The 21,714-nt window shown below is 45.7% G+C and overlaps 4 protein-coding genes and 2 long non-coding RNA genes across 11 annotated transcripts; 2 read left to right on the top strand and 4 right to left on the bottom strand.

Moving 5' to 3' along the window:
- Positions 1–1,001: 1,001 nt before the first annotated feature.
- Positions 1,002–5,036, bottom strand: acadsb (acyl-CoA dehydrogenase short/branched chain). Of its 2 annotated transcripts, XM_076033414.1 has the most exons (11): positions 4,916–5,036; positions 4,422–4,584; positions 4,011–4,111; positions 3,705–3,911; positions 3,369–3,539; positions 3,063–3,188; positions 2,636–2,728; positions 2,440–2,529; positions 2,213–2,350; positions 1,978–2,077; positions 1,002–1,552 (listed from the first exon to the last, which is right to left on the bottom strand). In XM_076033414.1, the coding sequence occupies exons 1-11, from the start codon at positions 4,946–4,948 to the stop codon at positions 1,476–1,478; spliced, it is 1,299 nt and encodes a 432-aa protein (XP_075889529.1). In that variant the 5' UTR covers positions 4,949–5,036; the 3' UTR covers positions 1,002–1,475. The 2 variants fall into 2 exon arrangements, with proteins under 2 accessions (XP_075889529.1, XP_075889530.1); XM_076033415.1 differs by lacking the exon at positions 4,916–5,036 and having other exon boundaries at positions 4,334–4,460.
- A 155-nt stretch (positions 5,037–5,191) lies between these two features.
- LOC142893136 (zinc finger protein Pegasus-like) lies at positions 5,192–7,549 on the top strand. Of its 2 annotated transcripts, none has more exons than XM_076033417.1 (4): positions 5,192–5,344; positions 5,564–5,719; positions 5,800–5,988; positions 6,538–7,549. In XM_076033417.1, exons 2-4 carry the CDS (start codon positions 5,578–5,580, stop codon positions 7,395–7,397), a joined length of 1,191 nt encoding a protein of 396 aa, XP_075889532.1. In that variant the 5' UTR covers positions 5,192–5,344; positions 5,564–5,577; the 3' UTR covers positions 7,398–7,549. The 2 variants fall into 2 exon arrangements, with proteins under 2 accessions (XP_075889532.1, XP_075889531.1); XM_076033416.1 differs by having other exon boundaries at positions 5,193–5,344; positions 5,509–5,719.
- On the bottom strand, positions 7,452–9,952 carry pstk (phosphoseryl-tRNA kinase). Its single transcript, XM_076033418.1, has 6 exons — positions 9,622–9,952; positions 9,152–9,398; positions 8,653–8,854; positions 8,500–8,575; positions 8,148–8,241; positions 7,452–8,061 (listed from the first exon to the last, which is right to left on the bottom strand). The coding sequence occupies exons 1-6, from the start codon at positions 9,835–9,837 to the stop codon at positions 7,844–7,846; spliced, it is 1,053 nt and encodes a 350-aa protein (XP_075889533.1). The 5' UTR covers positions 9,838–9,952; the 3' UTR covers positions 7,452–7,843.
- A 400-nt stretch (positions 9,953–10,352) lies between these two features.
- LOC142893132 (zinc finger protein Pegasus-like) lies at positions 10,353–13,754 on the top strand. Of its 4 annotated transcripts, none has more exons than XR_012927651.1 (4): positions 10,353–10,506; positions 11,187–11,450; positions 11,671–11,767; positions 12,624–12,658. XR_012927651.1 is itself a non-coding variant. In XM_076033413.1 (2 exons), exons 1-2 carry the CDS (start codon positions 12,247–12,249, stop codon positions 13,409–13,411), a joined length of 1,008 nt encoding a protein of 335 aa, XP_075889528.1. In that variant the 3' UTR covers positions 13,412–13,754. The 4 variants fall into 4 exon arrangements, 1 of the variants encoding a protein (XP_075889528.1); XR_012927650.1 differs by lacking the exon at positions 12,624–12,658 and adding an exon at positions 11,848–11,986 and having other exon boundaries at positions 10,355–10,506; XR_012927649.1 differs by lacking the exon at positions 12,624–12,658 and having other exon boundaries at positions 10,353–10,594; positions 11,671–11,810.
- On the bottom strand, positions 11,994–12,748 carry LOC142893133 (uncharacterized). The gene is made up of 3 exons (XR_012927652.1): positions 12,620–12,748; positions 12,189–12,324; positions 11,994–12,146 (listed from the first exon to the last, which is right to left on the bottom strand). It is a non-coding gene; the product is annotated as an uncharacterized LOC142893133 (long non-coding RNA).
- A 698-nt stretch (positions 13,755–14,452) lies between the features above and the next one.
- On the bottom strand, positions 14,453–15,420 carry LOC142893131 (uncharacterized). Its single transcript, XR_012927648.1, has 3 exons — positions 15,220–15,420; positions 14,566–14,685; positions 14,453–14,487 (listed from the first exon to the last, which is right to left on the bottom strand). It is a non-coding gene; the product is annotated as an uncharacterized LOC142893131 (long non-coding RNA).
- Positions 15,421–21,714: the final 6,294 nt, after the last annotated feature.

Here is a 21,714-nt window from a genome sequence, read left to right as displayed (position 1 = left end):
CCGGAGGAGAAAACAAAATGCCAGGCCTGTGTTCTCTCCTCTTAATCTTGTTGATTTGGAGGGGGATTTTTGGGAATGCTTCGGGGGGAAACACGGAGCTAATGTTACTGGCAATGTTTGATTTACTGCCCGTTAGTGAAGCTTTGACCTGAACCTGCTGCCTGAGGTCAGAGGGCGTCTTTTAATTCCAACTCTCATGGCAGATTATTTGTTTCCGGACGTCAGAGCCCCCAAACAATAATGTATTTTCCCTGTCTCTGTAGAGTTGCACACGTTGGCCTGTTTTACAGAATATCACCAAAAATCTGTGTTGCTCTGTCTGGCAGACCAAAATGTTTCACATTAGAATTGAATCTCTGTTCAGAATATTGTGATATTAAAAAGGAATTAATTAGAGTTGTTTTTTTTTTTGTTGTTTTTTTTATGTTAACCGGCAGATGGATTTGATAATGAAACAACAACAACAACAACAACAATAATTATGATGATAATAATAATAATGATCTCTTTGTTCTCTGATGACAAAATAGAAAAATAAAATGTCAATTTTTGCAACAATGTTCCCAAAATTATCCCAAGTGGGATATAATTCACAGACTGAAGTGTTGTGAATTCTATCCTTTACCCAATAAAAATATTGATCATTAATAATCACATCGACACTGACCAGCTTCAGAGGGAGTAGTGAGTGACTGTCATGGGCCTTTAATATGACATGACAATAGCTCGCTGTGTGTTGTGAAGAACAATGAACCTCGTCCTACAGGGACACAGGCCACAGAAATATAATCAGTCTCACCTGAAAAATGATCAGTGAGTCAATTACACGGGGAGGCCTCTCCCCATCTGAAGCACCGGCATAATTAAATTGACATAAAAAATGATCAAGGGCGAGAGAATGCTTAGTGACTGCACCGTGGAGCGCTGCCTTGCTCAGGTGGATACTGCCATCTAGTGGCGAAACTTGATGATAGCCCAGCAAACGAGCGTCAAAGGAGAGATGGATGCACAACATTGGATGTTTATTTATGTTTTTCATAGACAAGCGAGTGATTTCTTTTCCACAGATATTTGATCCTTCTTTATGACCTGTCAAACTGTACAGTATGTAGCAGATATGGGAGTGTTCTGCTTATAAAGGCACTGAAAAAAACACATATTTCAAAAATGCCCACTAATTTTTGCCAACTACAGACCAGATCACAGCAGAAATGATTAAAACTCATCAAAAATCAACATATAGTAAACACATCACTACATCTGCGCAACTTACACCCTAAAACTGTAACAGTAACGGTAAATACAGGTTGGGGAAGACTCAGAATAAAGAAAAAAAAAAAAAAAAATCAGTGGGCCAGTTTGACTGGATGTGTCACTACAACAAAACTCCTCTCACTATAGGAACTCCATGGTTTTGAGGAAAGTCTTTAAAAGGACGAGCGTGTGGAGTGTAAGGACGAGATGATCAGAAGCCTTCAGTTGTCGTATTCCTTATCAATAAACTTGGCCATTGTGGAAAGCTGCACATTTGTCGTGCCCTCGTATATGGTGCCTGATAAAAGGAGAGACAAAACACAGGGTCATGTGCTGTTGAGTTCCTCACTGGGCCCACAGGTGGCGCTGAAGGTAGAGACAGCCAAGCATGGTGGTGAGGAAAGGTGGTGGCATTTAGCCCTGACACATTGGCCTGGTTGTTGTCCTGTCCAATCACTGCCACCGCCACCCACCCCCCTCTGTCCCCGCCCCTCTCTGGTCCAATCCGATCGTCCTTTTTATTTAGCAACAGGGGTGGCGAGCATCAGAGAGGCAAACTAGAGAGTGGTTGAGCGGTTTGGCAGGGAGAGGAGTGAGGTTAAATAGTTCTCCTGATTAGGAGAACCTGGCTGGACAAAGCCAGCTCATCACCACCATGGTGCTGCTAATCATCTTCATGGTAACTCGTGGTCTCGGAATGTGCCTATCAGCTCCGTGACTCACCTATTTTACAGTCTCTGTAGTACTTCTCTACTGGGTAGTCCTTGGTGAAGCCGACGCCTCCCATCCACTCGATGCATTTAGACGTAGTCAGGGTTGCCACCTGAGAAAGTCAAAGCATGATAAATATTAAAGTACTTTTTGCGCTAGCGGTGGGAGCAGCCAGTCTTCAACAGATGGCAAAAAAGCAACAAGTCAGCAGTTCTGACCGCTGGTTCATGTGTGTGTGGCTGCTTACCTCTGCAGCGAAGTACTTGGCCATGCAGGCCTCCTTGATGAAGGGTCTCCCAGCTTCCTTCAGACGAGCAGCGTTGTACGTGAGCAGCCGTGCAGCCTCGATCTGCGTGGCCACGTGGGCGATCTGGTGCTGCATCCCCTGGAAGAGCGTCATCACAACGTTAACGTCAGTGTGAGTTCCGCACACCCGCTGCTCCTACAGGCACAGAAGCTCCTTCTGAAGCCGACCTGGAAGTCAAAGATGCGTTTTCCAAACTGGACTCTCTGCCTTGTGTATGGAATTGTGCAGTCAAAGCAACCCTGTGCCAGCCCGAGCATCTGCAACACAAACAAAGTCAGCAGAGGCACACTCCCTTTTTTCACGGTGTCATACTAACCATGAGCAAGATTTGTTTTAAACTGTGTTCTGGATCCCATGGCTTACCTGAGCGGCAATTCCAATCCTGCCCTCGTTCAACATTCCAATTGCGTACTTGTAGCCATGACCGAGTTGTCCTAAAATGTTCTTCTCTGGTACCTACAACAGGGAGAAAGACAGTTTGCATTAATCAGCATAAGCACGGTGCAAGATTTTTTGGCGAGTTTGCAAACGGTACTCGACGCTTTGTACCAATAGGTAAAAAAAAAAGAAGCTAAAACAGCTCAAAAGTTGTTAGGTCAGATGGAAGATATAGTCACATATATGAAGGAAAGATTAGTAACAGTGCAGCTTTATCTTGCATTCGAGTGTGTTGTATCTGTGAGGGTTGTCATTTTCACTTTTCAGCACCAATACATCTGTGAGGGCTCTTGGTGCAAAGTACTCCATCTGCATCAGTATCACCATGCAAAATTCTCTCCCGCTTATCTACCTTGACGTTGTCAAAGTTGAGTGGGCAGGTTGAGGACGCCCGCAGGCCCAGCTTATTCTCCTTCTTGCAAATCTCAAGTCCCTCTGTGTCCCGGTCCACAATGAAGCAGGTGATGCCTCTGTATCCCTGCCAAAGCACAAGAGAGTCAAGCTGTACTTCAAAATTGGACAACAATCTTCTTTCAAATGCATTTTTTTTTTAAAAAAACATAAAGACACAACTGCAGGAAAACAAAACAATATTGACAATGATATATATATATAAAAAAACAGATGACGGCAGGTAACAAAATAGAAAGACGCTCACAGCAGACAGGTCAGCATTGGCCATCACCAGGAAAACCCCAGCGTTCTCTGCGTTGCTGATCCACATCTTGGATCCGTTGATGATGTAATAATCTTTCTGCTTCTCTGCGCGAGTCTTTAACGAGAAGGCATCGCTCCCTGATTCTGCTTCAGAGAGGCAGAAACTTCCAACCTGCATCAAACAGGAAAACAGCAGACAGTGGTGATGGTCAACGTTGACATATTTCAATCACAAGGATCGGCAGCTTTTGATTGACAACGAGGCATCTTCCTCTCCGTTTGTGGCGGCTGCGGCAGTTGTGTTGTCGCACTCGCCGAGACAGACGGTCGAACTCACCATGTCGGTGGACAGCCGGCTGAGGTACTGCTCCTTCTGAGCCGGCGTGCCCAGCTTGGCGACCAGCGTGTTGATCAGTGTGTTCTGGATGTCGCAGAGCACGGCCACGGACGGGTCCACCTTTGCCAGCTCCTCGATGACGAGGATGGAAGAGAAGAAGGAGGCGCCAGTGCCGCCATACTCCGGGTCGATCTCAATGCCCATGAGCTGTGAAGAAACACCGGGGATGAGAGCGACTGAAGATAAACGGGGAGAGGGATTTAACACAAGGACGTTTCACTAGCAGCAATAAGGTGATTCACCTACCCCCTGATCAAACAGAGACTGGATGACTTCCTTGTCCATAACAGAGTTTTCATCCATCCTCGACACGTGGGGAGCAATCCGTTCTTGTGCATACTTTCTCACTGTGAATGCATGAGAAAAAGAAGACGCTCTCAAAATTATTTCTCATCTACACCCAACCGTACTTACATAGATAGATAGATAGATAGATAGATTTACTTTATTGATCTGAAATTGGGGAACTACACTGTTTAAGCACTACAAAATATAAACTGTACAGTAGTTGCAAAAACATTCAAATACATCTATGTACAAAAAACAACCAAAGCAGATGCATTATTTACCATCGAGTCCAGGGGAAAGAATGTGCAGAATGCTATCCGTCACACCGCGGGAAAGAGTTAAAACCAGGCGACGTGTTTCACAACCCACCTGCTTCCCTCATCATGTTCTCCTCCTCTGAATACGACTGAAGAGGAGGGAATGAGCCAGTTTCGGGAGTCTGATCTGAGATCACTTCCCGGGCAGGGTTGTTCGACAACCCCCTCCATCCATGCTGCAGGGCTCCCCATGGCCGCCAGCACTGCCTGCAGGACTGAAGCCAGGGCAAACAACACACACAATTACACTACCAGGAAGGCATCTCGACCAATACATCAACACGGAGTCGTGTGCCATTAAGAAAACGTCTAATTTCTATAAAGCGAGGCAGGTGGCAGGGCAGGGAGTTTTCGCCCTGTAGCTAACGCTAGCTGACCCCTTTGCTAGTAACGTCGCAGAAGCTGAAGCCAGGTTTGTTACGTAATTATGTGTCGTTCAAGACTGGAAAACTATCGAAAACACAACGGCATCGACACAGAAATCGGCACTCATAGAAAAACAAATCAAAAAACCAAAAACACACCGGTCATTATGTTCAGACTCACCTTCGACAGAATTCTAGTCAGAGGTGCAGCCATGATCTGTTATGAAATGTTTACATGTGATGCTGCGTTCACGTGGAGTCGAACATTTTTATACGGTTATAACTATGGCGGAGAGAAAACATTTTTGCATAAAGTTTGACTAGAATGCCTAGTATTGACTAGAATGCACCAGACTAGAATCAATTCCGTTTTTTATGCGAAAGCGAAACGTTATCTGCATTGACAGCAGCTGGTATTTCAGTGACGGAATTGATTGGACAATTTTCTACGTGTACACTCAAATGCATCAGTGCATTGTCCAGGGGCAGGCACGATGACGCAAAACTGACGTAGAAGAAGAAAAGCGTCAATTCATTTCCTTTTAGCTTTGTGTGTTATGCTAAGATAATTTCACCTGGCGGACGAATTTCATCCTTCATTACCGTAGAGGTAATGTATACTGGTTAATCAAGGGAAATCGACAGTATAAGATACATTGGGATTTACAATGAAAAGTCGGCGGTAGCGAACGATATTAGCAATGAAAGAGGTAGCTGTGCTGCGTTAGCAATTTGGTTAGCCGTAGCTAACCTAAACTTTGTCTTCTTTTACAGGTAGACTCCTATCATCAGGTCCAGGTGACCAACTGTTTCATTTGAACCGTTTCAGGGTCTTCTGAGAAGATGGAAATAGAGGAGATTAAGACGGAGCCCGTGGATTTTGTAAGGGAATTCCAGGAATACCTGACACAGCAAACCCATCATGTAAACATGATCTCGGGCTCTGTGTGTGGAGCGAAGGAACCGGGAGAGCCGTTCCAAGCTGGTCAGAATGCAGCACCACACGCATGGTTGTCATAGTTTTAAGCGCACTGAGCAAAATAACAGGTGTGTTTTTGTTTTCAGTCGCTCCCAAAAGCGGGCAGAACGGCCGCCAGCTTCCGTCCGTGGAGGTCAACATGCCAACGGAGGAAGGGTCTGATGTGCAGCTGGACTGCCTGGAGAGGACCTGCGATGGGAAGTACAAGTGCAGCTACTGCAACTATGCCAATAAGGGCATTGCTCGTCTCATAGAGCACATCCGTACTCACACAGGTATAACATCGCCACAGGCAAAACCCTGTCCCGCCCACTGCATTTAACTGACGGTTCAAGACAGTCGGTGTTTGGAATATTTGTTAGGTGTGCAGTTTGAGAATACTGACAAAAGACTGACAAAGATTTGGGACTCATTTGTTCTGCAAATCTTTGCTTGTGTCAAAAACGGGAAGGATTGAGGATTAAGCATTTTTGTCGACAAATTATTTGTTCTATTTTTCTTCAAGTGAGTGACCTGATGAAATATAATGAAAACACAGATGTCAGTAGCAGTAAAATAATTTACTTACATTTATTGCTGTATTCGCAATAAGATTGACTTCACACTTACTTCGTTTGACACAGCACAGTAAAAATGTAATTGTGTGGGTCATTTGGTTTCAAGTATAAGCAGAAATAAATATTGCTACGGGTCTCTTTTAAGAGAAAAGAAAATCCAGGTTGTGGATTTAGACGTGTAGATTAAATCCAGCCTAAATCAAAGTTTAGTTCATCCTGCAATATTCATGTATTTTTATTTATGCTAAAACTTTCTTTGTCACCCAGGAGAGAAGCCTCACCGCTGCCAGCTGTGCCCGTTTGCCTCAGCCTACGAGCGACACCTTGAAGCCCACATGCGCTCACACACTGGGGAGAAGCCGTACAAGTGCGACCTGTGTGCCTTTCGCTGCAGCGACCGCAGCAACTTGTCGCACCACCGCCGGCGACGCCACAAGATCCTGTCTTCGAGGATTGCCCGCTCCCCTTTCGCCACCAAGAGGATGTTGAGCTCCATGCAGAAGAGGACCAACTCGCTGGGCTTAGGCCGCCGTCTGCCTGCCAGCGTGGGGCTGCCAAAGTCAGATTACCTGAGTGACCTGTCTCAAACGGTTCACCACCACTTGAGCTGCGAGTATGAGAATTCTTCCAAGGTAGATGAGAACAGAGCTTCCACTGCTCTGAGCAACCCACTGGACCAGCTGTCGAAACTGGCAGGAGAACTGGCGGATCTTCAGCCTCAGTGCGAGACTTCGACGTCCCCAGACAGAGAATCCCTAACGGAGGAGAAGCTTGTTCTCACACAGGAAGTCTATCATGAACAGACCCAGTCCTCCACTGAAGTCCAGACTTCACCACCTTTGAAAGATTCCCCCAACTCAGCCAGCGGGAGCTGCAGTCCTGCACAAGAGCTCAGCTTTGAGGATTCCTTCACGCTGAGAGAAGGCAACCGGCCAACAGACCAGCAACTCTTACATAAATGCCAGCATTGTGAGGTTCACTTTGGTGATAATATCCTGTACACCATTCACATGGGATGTCATGGATACGAACACCCTTTCCAGTGTAACATCTGTGGACAAATGTGCAAGGACAAATATGACTTTGCATGTCATTTTGCACGTGGACAGCATCACTTCAAAAAGTGAACAATGTTTCAACATGGTGATGCAGGGGTTATGTGATATTTACACAATGTTGAATAATGGAAATGTAACATTTTATCATTGGTATTTATTTGTTGGACTATATTTGAGACATTCTACTGACCGTGAGCTCAAATCATGCAGTAGTCATGATTTCCCTTGGTACATCTTGTAGCCAGTTACTTTTTTTCTCATCATTATTGTTGATAAACATGTTTGAAAAAAAATGAAAGACTTTCTTCAAGTAAAGATCTTCAGTAAAAACATGAGCTAAACCCAAGCAATTGTCATTCTTCCCGTAGTTGTTTAAGCATTAATGATTGATAAAGAAATGCATATCGTTTCATTTTGAAAATGGTCCCTAATGCGGGATGTAGTGTTAACGTTTAGAATAAAAACGTGAACAAAACAGCAGCTTCTGTGTCAAATAAATCAACAAAAAGATCAGGTCACTTATTCTCACACATGATCCTCCACAGGATTTCCGTTTTCTTGTGATCAAAAACGTCCACTGCTCTTTTCACCACGCGCTCAGTGTCAATGTCCTCTCCCTGGGCGAAAGGTGCCTCAGGAAGAAGCTGTTTCCGCAGGTCGTGAAGAAACGTGGCTTTGGTTTGATTGAGTTGAGTGGCCAAACTTCTCATGTCCTCAGGGTCCGCGTGATTTTCTAGTGACAAGCGGCAAACAAAATAATACTTGTTACAATGAAGCTGCAAGAAAGTAAATGAGCCAGACGCAGCGCTCGGGCTTGACCTTTGGCAGTCTTCATGGCTTCAGAGATGAGTCGTCGACAGGCCTGGTCGGCCTGGTGAAGCACACTAGTGGCACATCTCAAGCGGTCGGCCTCCTGCAACACAGGCCACATATTTAAACTTCACTCTGGAACAATCTAAGGGGAGCGAGATAATGATAATAATGATAATACATTTCATTTATAAGGCACCTTTCAAGGCACTCAAGGTCGCAAAACAACAGTTAATTAAATGAAAATCAACATGATAAAACAATACAAAACCGAGCAAAACACAGACAATCAGGTATTGGTCTTGAGGTCAGACCTGATTGTCAGCGAGGTGGGATTTAAATGTGGAGATGGAAAACGCACCGTTTGTTCCGTGTTGTCCTCAATCGGGCTCTGCGGGTTCCTCAGTGCAGCGAAGATCAACTCCATGACCTTCTGGCTGACAGGGAGAAAAAAAGAGAATTGTATTACAAACAGAATAAATAAAATGGTTAGTGCTAATAACTGCTGTCTTACATGTCAAATTTAGACACGTGTTCTGTGGTGTCCAGGGAAATGCTGTTCCTCTCCCAAGAGTTCTTCCGAGGATTGGGAAGTTCCAGCCGCTTCACCATCTCTACTATCACTTGGGCGGGAACCGGCTCGGACCTGCTCTCGTTTCTGCTGATGCAGGACTGGAGATCGCAGTGCAGGTGCACCTGACAAAAACCCAGGGAATCTGCAAAGACACACTGAAAATGAAATGCTCTGAGAAGAGACAGTTGCGTAACCGAAGTTCTTAAAGCATCGTCTACGTTTTGTTTTTTCCACTTTCAAAAAACAAACTAATCAAAAGTGGGTTAGGGTTAAGTGGATCACCCAATGATTCCAAAGCTCAACACCGCTGCTTCTCACCATTACCGTTTAAGGTCTGTGGATCCGTTGATGAATTGTAAAAATTTAAAACTATGCATCAGAAATTTAAAGCTCAAGCTAAATGATAGCGTATGGTACTATAGGAGTATGCTTGGCTTACACTTTCTTGCAAGCTGATACACCTCATATCTCATGCTGGGGTAGTAGAAGTTGTCGTCCAGCAGGAAGAGAAGCGGTGCATGGTGGGACACAGAGGCATCCGGCTGCACAAGAGCTCCGATGCACTTTTCCCATGAGGCCTTGTTCATGTTGCAGCCGCTTGGCAGCTTGGCCGAAGACTGGGGATTGTCCAAGAATTGCTCAATGCAGCACAAAACTGCATGCCGGTGGATCTTCCACTCAGTGGGCTGGAAAGAAAACAAACAATATAAATACATAAAAATACAAGTGTGTCATATATAAAGACATTCAGTTCTACTCAAATAAAGAAATTATCCATAATAGAAGACAGCAAGACTTGAGAAAACGAGTTCAATACAGTAATAATGATGGAAGTTTGGTGGTTGTAAACAGACGTCGCGGAGTTTGTTGTTGTCACTCCAGCAGACTGAAAACGTGAAGAGTCGTCACCGGTTCCTGCAGTCCAACATTGTCCTCCGCCTTCCTGGTTCGGAACGCTTCCTCTGGGATCAGGTCGTCGTAGGGAACCACGGCGGCTCTCCAGCCGCGCTGCGCAGTGGCGCCAACGAGCTCCCGGGCTAGAGAGGACTTTCCGGCGGCCGGCAGCCCGCACAGGACGCACAGGCAGGCGGGAGCCATGCCGTCGGCGGCGTCCTCCGCAGCCATGAGCCACAACAGAGCCGCAACAACGCGCTCCTCACGCACAGCTGAGCAACTTCACAACAACATCGAAGGAGTCGGCATCTGTACCCGAATGACAAGCGGCTTCCGTGTCAAATTGCGGCGTCACTTCCGGTTCGTGCATGTACAAAGTAAAAGCATCAAATTGTACTTCTTTTTTTTTTCTCCCCCCCCCCCCCAGTTTATTTAAGAAGAGGTGGTAGTATCTTGTATAGGCTTCCGGTTTTATGTTATGTTGTCAAGAGGTGAACGGAGTAAAAAAAAAATTGGAAGCGGAGGTTGCTCTGAAATTAAGCCGTCCTTGCCAGTTATTCAATTACACAAAACATTACAACCAATATCTTCAATTTTATGGAAAAAAAAAATAGTCAATTGAGAATGTGGAATCTGCCGCTAGCCAGTTGGCTGGCTGATTCAGCCCCGCCTACCACCAGCACATGACTGCAGGTTCCAGTCTTTGCAGGAAGGCCGCTGTAAATGCGATCGCGATGTAGTTTGTCCTAATACAGTTGTCGTAGGACCCTGGACACATTCCACAGCCCCGGACACATTCTGTACCTACACCGCCAGAACTGCGAGGAGTGGAAGGAAGGAGTAAGGAAAGGAGTAGGTAGTAGCGTGGTGGCTGGCTCCGTTGTGAGGAGCACGTTCGAGGTGTGTGTGTGTTGGGAAGAAAACCGAGGCAAGAGCTGGTGATGCCTGTCGTGTGCCGCTTGCGTCATCGAGTTGTGTTGTTTTTCTGGTAGGTATGGGATAATAAAGCTTCTGTGAAACATAAGCATTTGAGCCAATAGTCACGAAAATGGGTTCATTTCTCGAAGCATTAGTGACAGTGACCTCTGCTGATGAAACACACATACGCCTCAATGAGCAGTGTTGTGGATACTGTATTTGTTGTAGAGAACCTGTCATGCTTTAGTATCATTGCTTTCATCACCTTTGGGTTAAAAAAAAAAAAAAAAAGTCTAAACTTTAAAAAGAAAAAGAAAAAAAAGGTCTCTATCTATCCACACACACACACACACACACACACACACACACACACACACACACACACACACACACACACACATTAGCACTCCAAATTCTAAATGGAATTGGTGGTGGTGTGGTGTGATGTACAGAACCGTTTTGCTAGTTGTGTGCTTCTTGACTTGTCGAGTTGTGTTGTGTTTCTGATGTAAATGTTTGGAGGCTTTCTGACCATGCTAAGTTCGCCAGCTAATTAGCGGCCTAATTGCTAGTGGAAATTATAGGAATTTGGAAGCACGTCGTCTGCGTCCAGATTCTCTACATTTGTTGCTTACACATTCTGCATGTTTGTTGTTTTTCAGAGTTGAGGGGTGGGGTGTTGGCCTGCCTGCTTGTTTGACAAGATGGTAAGTACATTGCAATGCTTGTATGAAAGACACACACACGCACTTGCAGCCACTTAATTGCCTTCCTGCCTTGTCTGCCCTCCTTCCCCAATCTGGAGAAAAGAAGCTTTGCGGGCTCTGCAACCGCAGCTATGTGAATCTTAAGCAGCACCTGCAAGTATCTCACACGATTCCGAACAAAACAGAATTCAAGCTTCTGTTGAAGTACGGAAACGCACGGTAAGCATTGGTGGGTGGGTAGGTAGGTAGTTTAGGGGGTCAGGGTTTAGACTTGGGTCAGATTCCAGATTATGGACGGTTTCTACTTCCATCCAGACATTATGGACAATTTTGACTTGAGGGCATTTTGAGGGCATTTTGAAGCATTCGATGCGAGTATATAAATTGGAAGATAGGCAATAGCTTTTCCATCCCCCACCGCCTTGTCATTTAACTGCAGGCTCCCTGAGCCCCTTGACTGCCCCATTTGCAAGAAGAAGAAGCTGGTCCGACTAGACAAGCACCTGATTGAAAACCACAAGATAAGGTTGGCTGTGGTGAGTGAGCTAGCGCAATTCTCTGTCTGTCTGTCTGTCTGACCGACCAACTGACTGACTGGCCTAGCCGATTTTCACAGGAAAGGGATCCCTTCGTTACCCAGGCAAAGAGGCGGGCAGTGGTGAAAAAGTTTGCGGAGCTGCGAGCCATGAATCCGGTGCCGCCCATGGTTTCGACCCTGGGACCTCTGAGCAAGCCAGGTAGGGACTGTGCGCCCATTGAAGAAGAGGAGCAGGAGGAGGAAGAGGATGAGGATGTTGAGGATTTGGAGGATGTGGTGGTGAAGGAGGAGGGTGAGGAGGAGGAGGAAGCCACCGCCGCCACCCAGGATCAGCCATTGTTTGCAGCTCTGCCGCCGTCCAGCCGCTCAGTTCTGCGCTCATCCAGCCACTGTCCAGCTCCACCATCGTCCATTCTAACTCGATCCAGCCGTTCATCTGTGGCGAGGGCGGTCGCTCGGAGGTCCGACTTGCAGCCCATGGACAACACCAAAAGTGGCGGCGGCTGCCAGACCTGCACTTGCAAGTGCACAGACTTGCTGACGCGGGTGGAGAACCTGGAGAAAGAAGTGTTGGCGTTGAGAAGGGAATCGGGGGTGGGACTTGACCCGACGCCGAAGAGCTCGACCAGGCGATCACAGGTGCTGCAGCTCACCCCAAAATTGGCGCTGAAGGGCGGGATGAAGGGCACTCTGTACAGTAAGTGGTTGTTTTGATTGATTGGTTGGTTGGATGTTTATATAAAAAAAAAAAATCCAGGTTATGGATTTAGACAGGCAAATCCTTACTAAATCAAAAATTTAGTTCATCCTGCAATATTTATATTTATGCTACTACTTTCTTTATTGTCACCCAGGAGAGAAGCCTCACGAGCGACACCTAGAAGCCCACATGCGCTCACACACTGGGGAGAAGCCGTACAAGTGCGACCTGTGTGCCTTTCGCTGCAGTGACCGCAGCAACTTGTCACTCCACCGCTGGCGACACCACAAGATCCTGTCTTCGAGGATTGTCCGCTCCCCTTTCACCACCAAGAGAAGGTTGAGCTCCATGCAGAAGAGGACCAACTCGCTGGGCTTAGGTCGCCGTCTGCCTGCCAGTGTGGGGCTTGTTGACCACCACTTGAGTTGCGAGTATGAAAATTCTTCCAAGGTAGATGAGAACAGAGCTTCCACTGCTCTGAGCAACCCACTGGACCAGCTGTCGAAACTGGCAGGAGAACTGGCGGATCTTCAGCCTCAGTGCGAGACTTCTACGTCCCCAGACAGAGAATCCCTAACGGAGGAGAATCTTGTTCTCACACAGGAAGTTTGTCATGAACAGACTCAGTCCTCCATTGGAGTGCAGACTTCGCCATCTTTGAAAGATTCCCCCAACTCAGCCAGCGGGAGCTGCAGTCCTGCACAAGAGCTCAGCTTTGATTCCTTCACACTGAGAGAAGGCAACCGGCCAACAGACCAGCAACTCTTACATAAATGCCAGCATTGTGAGGTTCACTTTGGTGATAATATCCTGTCCACCATTCACAGGGGATGTCACGGTTACCAACACCCTTTCCAGTGTAACATCTGTGGACAAATGTGCAAGGACAAATATGACTTTGCATGTCATTTTGCGAGTGGACAGCATCACTTCACAAAGTGAACAATGTTTCATTTCTGTGGTACATCTGATAGGCAGTTATTTTTTTTCTCATCATTATTATTGTTGATTATCATGTTTAAAAAAAAAAAGATTTTCTTGAAGTTAAGAACTTCAGTAGAAACAAGAACTATACCTGAGCAATTGTCATTCTTCCCGTAGTTATTAAAGCGTTCAGGATTTGTAAGGAAATATAAATCGTTTCACTTTGAAAATGGTTGTTAATGCGGGATGTAGTGTTAACTTTATGTAGAGTCGGTGGCTGTGCCTGACAAATGGCTTCCATGTCAGAGTGAGGCGTAACTTCTGGTTTGTGCTTGTACAAAGCAAAAGCATTTAAACTGAATTTTTTCTTATTCAAAATTAAACTGTCAATAGAGATTTTGTGTGGGTACAGTGTTCTTAAACAAAACACACAGAGTAAACAGTTTACTGTATTAGATTTTTTTTATTGCTACTTTTCATAGTCGTTTGTCATTGCACAGATCAGTCCTGCAGCATACAGCTGGTGAAGTTAAGCATTCATGCCAACTCATGCAACCATTCGAGTAGAATGAACCTGTGGAAACACAAAAGGAAGGATTGATAATCAAGATTTTTTTGTGTGTGTGTGTGTTACTATAAAATCTATTACTTTTTGATTGTGCAGCACAGGCCCAGCACAAGACCAAATCACTTACTGGACCCTACAGAGAACATGACACTTCCACAGACATCGTTTTGGCCCCTGCAGGTCTCTATAGGCTCACGGCAGAATTTTGATCCTCCACAGAAACACTGCAAGGATTCACCTATGACAAAAAGATATATGAACTTAGTCAAAAACATGATATTATTGTTATTTATCATCATCATCATTATTATCATTTTTATTATTATTATTATTGTTATGAGTGGTCGTCTTAGTAGTAGTAGTAGTAGTAGCAGCAGCAGCAGTATTAGTAACATTGTTAATATAATATTGGTTAGGGGGGTCAAACTGATGAGCCAACTCACTCTGGCTGATGACCAACAACACAAGTAGAGCATAAATAACAGTCTTCATGTTGTCCCGATGTGGTGTTTCTTCACACGGGCTTCTGCTCAAAAAGATGAAGAAGTGTGAGAGTTTCAAACACACTGATCACCCACACCAAGATACTTAGGGCAAGTCTTACCTGACTGAACCAGATGAGTTGTGTAATGATGATGCACTGCATATGGTCCCTTTTATTCATTCTTGTTACACAATATTTATACTGGCGTCACATTATCAGGACATTTTAAACTGACGAAATCTGAAAACACAGCACTGACTCATGACAAGTACACTGAAAGGGAAGATTGTGCAATTATAGCAACACCAAAACTGCACAAAAGCCAATATTCAAACTGACTGCATTGTTAAACTCCTAATGACTTGTCAATCTCAATCAGATGAATATGCATCATCAAATTGTTAAGTATCAGAATACAATGTTCATAATATATTACATTTTCTTTGTTACTGGCAAGTGAACAGAATCTGTTCTATGACCCGTTTCTTGTGAAATCAAATACGGTCATACTGGGGAAACACACTATTTGTATTTTACAAGATAGTGGCTGTCCAGAAGCAGCTGCTCCAAAACGACCCAAAGCTCAAATTATGTGACAACTCTAACAAATCAGTTAGTCATTTAAAGGTGTACATAATGTCTTGATTCATGGGCTTTTAAGATATGACAATCAATTTCATTGTTAGTAGCAATGTATATATTAACATTTAAATATATTACTTTAACTTTGCACTTTAAAATTGCCTCTACCAGTTTTAAATGTGTAACATTTACCTAACTGTTCCGTTTCTCCACTCTATCCAAGGATGCCTGCTTTTAAAATCCCTTGGTTTACTTTCACTCCACAAGGTTTGTCAAGTATAGTTCTCATTTGTACATGCACGCACCAACGTACACATTAGTGATGGGTCATTTGCGAATGAACCTGAAGAGAGATGGCTCACGATTGGAAGGGTTTCTTTGGGGGGGAACCTTTGGGGGAGAGGTTGGTTTTAAACTTATGTTTGTGGTTGAGGTTGGGTTTAGGGTTAGGGTTGTGGTTGGGATTAGGGTTGAGGTTGCGGTTGGGGTTAGGGTTAGGGTTAGGGTTGTGGTTGGGATTAGAGTTGTGGTTGAGTTTGAGGTTAGGGTTGGCTTTAGGGTTGGTTGGGGTTGGGATTAGGATTGAGGTTGGGTCAGGATTAGGGTTGGTTTTAGGGTTAGGGTTGGGGTTCAGATTGGGGTTAGGATTATGGTTGGGGTTAAGGTTGGGACAAAGATGACATACTGGTTGTTTTTCCATTTTCGGACATGTTGAGATTTTGCTTTCTCCCATTCCGTCAAATGCTAATCTATGATCGGATCGTCTTTTCAGTGAGTTTCAGGCTTTTTTTTGTCCCAGCAAAAAAGAAATGTGTATCGTATGAGTTTTCGATTTTCATACATGTTGAAATTTTACATTTTCCCACTGTTTTTCATAGTGAAATATTGAATAGCAGTCATCCCAGAGTTTCAGGGACTTTACATTGTTTGGCCCTGGAAGAGAAAGAGTTTACTATGACATTTTGATTCCATTTTGAAACTCTTTAAATTCTGCACTCTTTCCAACATGTGCCTGAATCAACAGATAACTTGGGGGTTAAGACAACTGACTCTAAATCTCAAGATTTGGCGCAGATTGTAAATTTGCTTACCTCTCTTGTGGTCAGAGGTTCGAGTCCAATAAGAGGTTGACTTGCATTTTAAAGTTGCACAGCTTGAATTCAAAACACGGGTCTTCACCTTAACCGTCACCCTTGGGATTCCAAGCTGTTTTGCTTGTGCTGTGAGCTTTTTGACTGCTCTTGCAAACCTTCTGTTGGCACATTTATCTTTCAGAAGGGTTAAATTCAAGGAGCTTTCTGTGTGGAGTTAACCGGTTCTTCTCGGTTTGCACGGGTTTCCTCCTAGTGCTCTTGTTTCCTCCCACCATTATCAAATAACGCGTTCGATACTGAGAACAGGTTGGTAATAGACAAAAGCAGTGTATTAAGAGTCGGCAACTTGAAGAAAACTTTAAAAATATTTTATCCAATTTTAATCATGTATTTCTATTTAATTAAAGTAATTTGCTGCTTTAATTATGCAAATTTTCCCAACTAGAATTGCCTGTCACCTCACCATTGGCTGAAAATTTAAACACTGACAGGCCATGAGGTAATAACAGAAGCTGAAAACTCTGTTGTCCTCCCAGAGTAGTTAGCTGTTAACAATTTTAATAACCGTCTGAGACTTTTTATTCTCGTTATATGTGACCGAGAGATCCTATACACACACAACCCCCAATTAACTAGGACCAGAGACCACTCCTGATGGAAAAGCAAGTGGCCCCATGTCTCTAGGATGGTGGCGATAAGGCTGAAGCTAGGGTTAGGGTTAGGGTTAGGGTTCCTCAAGTACTAGAAGCCCCAAATTTGGTGTGGGCGCTTCTTGGGGGCTCCTGATGAAAAAGCAAGTGGCCCCATGTCTCTAGGACAAAGTTGAAATTTCACCCCATAGACTTGCATTGAGTTAGGGTTGGCGATAAGGCTGAAGCTAGGGTTAGGGTTAGGGTTAGGGTTCCTCAAGTACTAGAAGCCCCAAATTTGGTGTGGGCTCTTCTTGGGGGCTCCTGATGAAAAAGCAAGTGGCCCCATGTCTCTAGGACAAAGTTGAAATTTCACCCCATAGACTTGCATTGAGTTAGGGTTGGCGATAAGGCTGAAGCTAGGGTTAGGGTTAGGGTTAGGGTTAGGGTTCCTCAAGTACTAGAAGCCCCAAATTTGGTGTGGGCGCTTCTTGGGGGCTCCTGATGAAAAAGCAAGTGGCCCCATGTCTCTAGGACAAAGTTGAAATTTCACCCCATAGACTTGCATTGAGTTAGGGTTGGCGATAAGGCTGAAGCTAGGGTTAGGGTTAGGGTTAGGGTTAGGGTTCCTCAAGTACTAGAAGCCCCAAATTTGGTGTGGGCGCTTCGTGGGGGCTCCTGATGAAAAAGCAAGTGGCCCCATGTCTCTAGGACAAAGTTGAAATTTCACCCCATAGACTTGCATTGAGTCAGGGTTGGCGATAAGGCTGAAGCTAGGGTTAGGGTTAGGGTTAGGGTTCCTCAAGTACTAGAAGCCCCAAATTTGGTGTGGGCGCTTCTTGGGGGCTCCTGATGAAAAAGCAAGTGGCCCCATGTCTCTAGGACAAAGTTGAAATTTCACCCCATAGACTTGCATTGAGTTAGGGTTGGCGATAAGGCTGAAGCTAGGGTTAGGGTTAGGGTTAGGGTTCCTCAAGTACTAGAAGCCCCAAATTTGGTGTGGGCGCTTCGTGGGGGCTCCTGATGAAAAAGCAAGTGGCCCCATGTCTCTAGGACAAAGTTGAAATTTCACCCCATAGACTTGCATTGAGTTAGGGTTGGCGATAAGGCTGAAGCTAGGGTTAGGGTTAGGGTTAGGGTTCCTCAAGTACTAGAAGCCCCAAATTTGGTGTGGGCGCTTCTTGGGGGCTCCTGATGAAAAAGCAAGTGGCCCCATGTCTCTAGGACAAAGCTGAAATTTCACCCCATAGACTTGCATTGAGTTAGGGTTGGCGATAAGGCTGAAGCTAGGGTTAGGGTTAGGGTTAGGGTTCCTCAAGTACTAGAAGCCCCAAATTTGGTGTGGGCGCTTCTTGGGGGCTCCTGATGAAAAAGCAAGTGGCCCCATGTCTCTAGGACAAAGTTGAAATTTCACCCCATAGACTTGCATTGAGTTAGGGTTGGCGATAAGGCTGAAGCTAGGGTTAGGGTTAGGGTTAGGGTTAGGGTTCCTCAAGTACTAGAAGCCCCAAATTTGGTGTGGGCGCTTCGTGGGGGCTCCTGATGAAAAAGCAAGTGGCCCCATGTCTCTAGGACAAAGTTGAAATTTCACCCCATAGACTTGCATTGAGTTAGGGTTGGCGATAAGGCTGAAGCTAGGGTTAGGGTTAGGGTTAGGGTTAGGGTTCCTCAAGTACTAGAAGCCCCAAATTTGGTGTGGGCGCTTCTTGGGGGCTCCTGATGAAAAAGCAAGTGGCCCCATGTCTCTAGGACAAAGTTGAAATTTCACCCCATAGACTTGCATTGAGTTAGGGTTGGCGATAAGGCTGAAGCTAGGGTTAGGGTTAGGGTTAGGGTTAGGGTTCCTCAAGTACTAGAAGCCCCAAATTTGGTGTGGGCGCTTCTTGGGGGCTCCTGATGAAAAAGCAAGTGGCCCCATGTCTCTAGGACAAAGTTGAAATTTCACCCCATAGACTTGCATTGAGTTAGGGTTGGCGATAAGGCTGAAGCTAGGGTTAGGGTTAGGGTTAGGGTTAGGGTTCCTCAAGTACTAGAAGCCCCAAATTTGGTGTGGGCGCTTCTTGGGGGCTCCTGATGAAAAAGCAAGTGGCCCCATGTCTCTAGGACAAAGTTGAAATTTCACCCCATAGACTTGCATTGAGTTAGGGTTGGCGATAAGGCTGAAGCTAGGGTTAGGGTTAGGGTTAGGGTTAGGGTTCCTCAAGTACTAGAAGCCCCAAATTTGGTGTGGGCGCTTCGTGGGGGCTCCTGATGAAAAAGCAAGTGGCCCCATGTCTCTAGGACAAAGATGAAATTTCACCCCATAGACTTGCATTGAGTTAGGGTTGGCGATAAGGCTGAAGCTAGGGTTAGGGTTAGGGTTAGGGTTAGGGTTCCTCAAGTACTAGAAGCCCCAAATTTGGTGTGGGCGCTTCGTGGGGGCTCCTGATGAAAAAGCAAGTGGCCCCATGTCTCTAGGACAAAGTTGAAATTTCACCCCATAGACTTGCATTGAGTTAGGGTTGGCGATAAGGCTGAAGCTAGGGTTAGGGTTAGGGTTAGGGTTAGGGTTCCTCAAGTACTAGAAGCCCCAAATTTGGTGTGGGCGCTTCGTGGGGGCTCCTGATGAAAAAGCAAGTGGCCCCATGTCTCTAGGACAAAGTTGAAATTTCACCCCATAGACTTGCATTGAGTTAGGGTTGGCGATAAGGCTGAAGCTAGGGTTAGGGTTAGGGTTAGGGTTAGGGTTCCTCAAGTACTAGAAGCCCCAAATTTGGTGTGGGCGCTTCTTGGGGGCTCCTGATGAAAAAGCAAGTGGCCCCATGTCTCTAGGACAAAGTTGAAATTTCACCCCATAGACTTGCATTGAGTTAGGGTTGGCGATAAGGCTGAAGCTAGGGTTAGGGTTAGGGTTAGGGTTAGGGTTCCTCAAGTACTAGAAGCCCCAAATTTGGTGTGGGCGCTTCGTGGGGGCTCCTGATGAAAAAGCAAGTGGCCCCATGTCTCTAGGACAAAGTTGAAATTTCACCCCATAGACTTGCATTGAGTTAGGGTTGGCGATAAGGCTGAAGCTAGGGTTAGGGTTAGGGTTAGGGTTAGGGTTCCTCAAGTACTAGAAGCCCCAAATTTGGTGTGGGCGCTTCGTGGGGGCTCCTGATGAAAAAGCAAGTGGCCCCATGTCTCTAGGACAAAGTTGAAATTTCACCCCATAGACTTGCATTGAGTTAGGGTTGGCGATAAGGCTGAAGCTAGGGTTAGGGTTAGGGTTCCTCAAGTACTAGAAGCCCCAGATTTGGTGTGGGCGCTTCTTGGGGGCTCCTGATGAAAAAGCAAGTGGCCCCATGTCTCTAGGACAAAGTTGAAATTTCACCCCATAGACTTGCATTGAGTTAGGGTTGGCGATAAGGCTGAAGCTAGGGTTAGGGTTAGGGTTAGGGTTAGGGTTCCTCAAGTACTAGAAGCCCCAAATTTGGTGTGGGCGCTTCTTGGGGGCTCCTGATGAAAAAGCAAGTGGCCCCATGTCTCTAGGACAAAGTTGAAATTTCACCCCATAGACTTGCATTGAGTTAGGGTTGGCGATAAGGCTGAAGCTAGGGTTAGGGTTAGGGTTAGGGTTAGGGTTCCTCAAGTACTAGAAGCCCCAAATTTGGTGTGGGCGCTTCGTGGGGGCTCCTGATGAAAAAGCAAGTGGCCCCATGTCTCTAGGACAAAGATGAAATTTCACCCCATAGACTTGCATTGAGTTAGGGTTGGCGATAAGGCTGAAGCTAGGGTTAGGGTTAGGGTTAGGGTTAGGGTTCCTCAAGTACTAGAAGCCCCAAATTTGGTGTGGGCGCTTCGTGGGGGCTCCTGATGAAAAAGCAAGTGGCCCCATGTCTCTAGGACAAAGATGAAATTTCACCCCATAGACTTGCATTGAGTTAGGGTTGGCGATAAGGCTGAAGCTAGGGTTAGGGTTAGGGTTAGGGTTAGGGTTCCTCAAGTACTAGAAGCCCCAAATTTGGTGTGGGCGCTTCGTGGGGGCTCCTGATGAAAAAGCAAGTGGCCCCATGTCTCTAGGACAAAGTTGAAATTTCACCCCATAGACTTGCATTGAGTTAGGGTTGGCGATAAGGCTGAAGCTAGGGTTAGGGTTAGGGTTAGGGTTCCTCAAGTACTAGAAGCCCCAAATTTGGTGTGGGCGCTTCTTGGGGGCTCCTGATGAAAAAGCAAGTGGCCCCATGTCTCTAGGACAAAGTTGAAATTTCACCCCATAGACTTGCATTGAGTTAGGGTTGGCGATAAGGCTGAAGCTAGGGTTAGGGTTAGGGTTAGGGTTAGGGTTCCTCAAGTACTAGAAGCCCCAAATTTGGTGTGGGCGCTTCTTGGGGGCTCCTGATGAAAAAGCAAGTGGCCCCATGTCTCTAGGACAAAGTTGAAATTTCACCCCATAGACTTGCATTGAGTTAGGGTTGGCGATAAGGCTGAAGCTAGGGTTAGGGTTAGGGTTAGGGTTAGGGTTCCTCAAGTACTAGAAGCCCCAAATTTGGTGTGGGCGCTTCTTGGGGGCTCCTGATGAAAAAGCAAGTGGCCCCATGTCTCTAGGACAAAGTTGAAATTTCACCCCATAGACTTGCATTGAGTTAGGGTTGGCGATAAGGCTGAAGCTAGGGTTAGGGTTAGGGTTAGGGTTAGGGTTCCTCAAGTACTAGAAGCCCCAAATTTGGTGTGGGCGCTTCTTGGGGGCTCCTGATGAAAAAGCAAGTGGCCCCATGTCTCTAGGACAAAGATGAAATTTCACCCCATAGACTTGCATTGAGTTAGGGTTGGCGATAAGGCTGAAGCTAGGGTTAGGGTTAGGGTTAGGGTTAGGGTTCCTCAAGTACTAGAAGCCCCAAATTTGGTGTGGGCGCTTCGTGGGGGCTCCTGATGAAAAAGCAAGTGGCCCCATGTCTCTAGGACAAAGTTGAAATTTCACCCCATAGACTTGCATTGAGTTAGGGTTG

Source organism: Nelusetta ayraudi, unplaced genomic scaffold (assembly GCF_046127955.1).
Source record: "Nelusetta ayraudi isolate G7.1 ecotype Tasmania unplaced genomic scaffold, CSIRO-AGI_Nayr_v1 ptg000042l, whole genome shotgun sequence".
In the NCBI taxonomy this organism is placed as follows: Eukaryota; Metazoa; Chordata; class Actinopteri; order Tetraodontiformes; family Monacanthidae; genus Nelusetta; species Nelusetta ayraudi.
The sequence above is the reverse complement of the archived record's forward strand: the minus strand, read 5'-3'. Positions and strand labels throughout refer to the sequence as shown.